General features: G+C 56.8%; 1 protein-coding gene across 1 annotated transcript in view; it reads left to right on the top strand.

The window, feature by feature from the left end:
- The first annotated feature begins 3,280 nt into the window (after positions 1-3,280).
- Positions 3,281-4,006, top strand: part of HYKK (hydroxylysine kinase) — a 5,925-nt gene continuing 5,199 nt past the window's right edge. The window contains exon 1 of the mRNA XM_006767196.2: positions 3,281-3,717. Within this exon, the coding sequence (XP_006767259.1) occupies positions 3,372-3,717 (346 nt within the window). The 5' untranslated portion in view covers positions 3,281-3,371. The remainder of the gene's footprint in view (positions 3,718-4,006) is intronic.

Raw genomic sequence — 4,006 nt, 5'->3', positions numbered from 1 at the left:
CCCGACTATCCTATAGCTTCTGACCCAACTACTGATCCGCCCCCTCGGAACCCTCCCCGCCTCCTTTCCATCCGTTATACTGAAGTCAGTGGCCTGGGAAGAGAGCAGGAAACGGGGTGCTGTGTGTCTGGCCCCTGCAGCTCCCCATCGGCACCCGGAGTGTGCACACCTACCAGGACTGCGCCACCCGCGATCCTGGGAGCTGGGTCTGTGCAGAACGCAGCCAGCCCGAACGCCGGGACCTCCCATCGGACCTGCAGCTCCGGGGACGTGGGTCCGAAGGCGGCCCCCGGGGTGCGTGATGCCCGCAGGAAGGGGAGGAAGCAGAAAGGGTGCGAGTCGCGCCCAGACACCGACGATCCCTAGAAAAAACGGCCCTTGGAAACCTCCTACCGGGACTGCACACCGCGCCGTGCAACTCAATAGCCGGAAGCAGCCAGCTCAGAGCTGCTCGCCGGGGGGCGGGGCAGGATACCGACGAGCCAATCAGAAACAAGAAGCCCCGTTACGCGGCGAGGCGTCCAGATTTTGACTGACGTGAGCACCGAGAGGAGGCGGGGTCAGATTGCGGAGAGCTAATCAGAAGCCTAATCTCATCCTGAATATTCTAGATAGGGGGGCGGGGCCTCGCCTTCCCTTCGTCTTCGCTGATTGGCGGCGGGGTTCTCCCAAGGAACCAATCAGAAGTCAAGGGTCGGCCGCTGCCCCCTCCTGCCTGACCCCAGAGCTGGAGCGCGGACACCCCACGGGGGTGCGGTCCCCTGGACCCGGGTGCCCCCTGCAACCCGCTGCGCCCCCGACGCCCCACTCAGCCCAGCAGGAGCCCCTCGGAGCGCCCAGCAGTGAGTGCATCGCTGTCCGGGAAAACCAGACTGGCCTCGCCCTGCCTTTCTGTGCCCCGACCCCCTTTGGGGTAAAGGCCGGGGAGCCTCTGGGATTTTAAATTTATTTATATTTTTAAATATATTTTGTATGGATTTCAGACGGGAAGGGAGAGGGGGAGAGAGAGAGAATCATAGATCGGCCGCCTCCTGCACGCCCCACGCTGGGGATGGAGCCCGCCACCCTGGGCAGGTGCCCTGAGCCGGAATCAAACTATGACCTCCTGGTTCCTAGGTCGACGCTCAACCCCTGAGCCACGCCTGGCCGGGCTCGGGGAGCCCCTGGCGAGAAGGCAGCCCCTTCTTTCCCGGGTTCCACCCGGGCCGGGTGCTGGGGTGCAGCCTGGGAGAAATCGCAGGTGCCAGGGTAGAGCTTCCTGGACTTTGTGACGCATGGGTAGTGAAGGGGAGGGAAGGGTGAGTCCGGCGTCCCCCGGGCAGAGTGTGGAGTGGAAGGGCCGGCCCCCTGGCTGCAGGGCAAAGGTGGTGAGGTTCTGGCAGGAGGCCTGGCGCTGGCACCTTTTAGGGGGGCGGGGAGCGCTGGGTAAGACCCCGTTGGCGGGGGGCGCAGGCCAGCTGCCTGTGGGATTCGGTTTCCCTTCTCCACCTCCTCCACACACTCAGGAGACGTTTGGTTAAACGCCTGTCTTTGTGTTTGTTTATTTTCCGGAACTGGCTTGATCTGGACGGTTAGTTCCATAGTTTGGGGCCCTTCTATACAGAGCAAAAATAAAATAAAATAAAATAAATGCAATTCAGGAGACGTTTGGTTAAACGCCTGTCTTTGTATTTATTTACTTTCCGGAACTGGCTTGATCTGGGCGGTTAGTTCCATAGTTTGGGGCCCTTCTATAGAGAGCAAAAAATAAAAATAAAAATGCAAATTTGCCTTGGCCGGTGTGGCTCAGCGGATAGAGCGTCGGCCTGCGGACTGAAGGGTCCCGGGTTCGATTCCGGTCAAGGGCATGTGCCTTGGTTGCAGACACATCCCCAATAGGGGGCGTGCAGGAGGCAGCTGATGGATGTTTCTAACTCTCTATCCCTCTCCTTTCCTCTGTGAAAAATCAATAAAATATATATTTTTAAATGCAAATTTAAGTTAAAAAAGAAAGACTTAGAAGCATAGAATGAATGGTAGAGCTACAAGGGGTGATGGAGTCCAACTCCCCGAAGAGACGAGGTAGTAAAGCAGGGACTAAATTATGTTTTGTTTCTCGCAGTGTAACAACTTTTTTTTTTTGGTTCCATTTTTTAAAATCTATTTTTATTGATTTCAGAGAGGAAGGGAGAGGCGGGGGAAGAGAGAGAAACATCAATGATGAGAGAGGATCATGGATGGGTTGCCTCCTGCACACCCCCCACTGGGGATCGAGCCCGCAACCCGGGCCTGTGCCCTGACTGGGAATGGAGCTGTGACCTCCGGGTTCATAGGTCAAAGCTCAACCACTGAGCCACGCCGGCCGGGCTTGAAATTATATTTTAACTCAAATGAATTTATATTTTAACTCAAATGGTAACATAGTCCAAAGGACATGGTCATGGATTAGGGATCTCGGGAGCTGAGTTCTTGCTCTAAGTTGGTCTGTACTTTCGGGCAAAGCCGGCAACCTCTCAGGACCTAAATTTCCCTGTAAGTGAAGTTGATGGGGGTGGGTCGGGGGAGGAGTTGGACTAGCTGATACCAAGGTGCTTTCCTGGTCTGCGTTCTATCCCTGGAAACACCCCTTCAGTGTGGGAAGTGAGTTTAAAATAATCTATGGGCCTGGTCAGTGTGGCTGGTGGTTGAGCGTCGGCCTACGAACCAGGAGGTCAGGGTTCGATTCCCGGTCAGGGCACAGGCCCGGGTTGCGGGCTCCATCCCCAGTGGGGGGCGTGCAGGAGGCGGCCTCATGGATCAGCTGCCTCCTGCTCGCTCCCTTCTGGGGATGTGCCCGCAACCCAGGTACATGCCCTTGACCGGAATCAAACCTGGGCCCCTTGAGTCCGCAGGCCGACGCTCTATCCACTGAGCCAGACCGGTTAGGTCAATAAAAATATATTTAAAAAAATAATTGATGGCATGAGGATATTTATTCACCTGCAAAACATCTACTTCTTTACCTCACTGGTTTCGTTTTTTAACTTTATGAGCGAAAACTGATCATCAGAAGTGCAGAATCAGCGCTGAGAAACATTGGCCTGTCTTAAGGAAAATCATTTTAAGAAATATGTTCAGCCCGGCCGGCGTGGCTCCGTGGTTGAGCGTCGACCTAGGAACCAGGAGGTCAGGGTTCGGTTCCCGGTCAGGGCACAGGCCCGGGTTACGGGCTCCATCCCCAATAGAGGGGTGTGCGGGAGGCAGCCGGTCCGTGATTCTCTCTCATCATGGATGTTTCTCTCTCCTTCTCCCTTCCTCTCTGACATCAATAAAAATACATGTTGTAAAATAAAGAAGTAAGTCTGTCCGTTACGTTTCTAACTCCCCTCTCTAGACCGTGTCCCCCCGACGTAATGTCAAGTCGAGATGACCGGCAGGCGCAGGCTCTTGCCAAACCCGCGTTCAGCGAGGCGCAGGCCTGTGCCGTGGTGGAGTCCGAGTTCGGGTTCCAGGTGTCCGAGGTCCAGCCGCTCCCGAGCTACGACGACCAGAACTTCCGCGTGCGCGTCTCAAGGCCCCCAGACGCTGCGGGGGGCCCGACGGAGTACGTCCTCAAAATCAGCAACACCGAGTCCAGCAGGAACCCCGACCTGATCGAGGTGCAGAGCCACGTCGCCGTGTTCCTGCACGAGGCGGGGTTCCCCACGGCCTCTGTGTGTCGCACCCGAGACGGCGGCATCACCTCGCTCGTGTCCGTGGGTAAGAGGCCCCCGACGGGCCGGTCACCGCGGGTCCGTGTACACGTGTGGGTTTTGGTTCCAAGTAGAAATATCAACAACAGGCCCGTCAGCCCAGCCAGCCGGCGTGGCTCAGGGGTGAGCGTCAACCTATGAACTAGGAGGTCAGGGTTCGATTCCCGGTCAGGGCACAGGCCCGGGTGGCGGGCTCCATCCCCAGTGGGAGGCGTGCAGGAGGCGGCCGATCCGTGATTCTCTCTCATCATGGATGTTTGTAAAGGGTGTCCCACAATTCACGCAAGATTTGGATT

This window comes from Myotis davidii, unplaced genomic scaffold, assembly GCF_000327345.1.
Source record: "Myotis davidii unplaced genomic scaffold, ASM32734v1 scaffold1622, whole genome shotgun sequence".
Classification (NCBI taxonomy): Eukaryota; Metazoa; Chordata; class Mammalia; order Chiroptera; family Vespertilionidae; genus Myotis; species Myotis davidii.
This window is presented reverse-complemented; position numbering and strand designations above follow the sequence as displayed.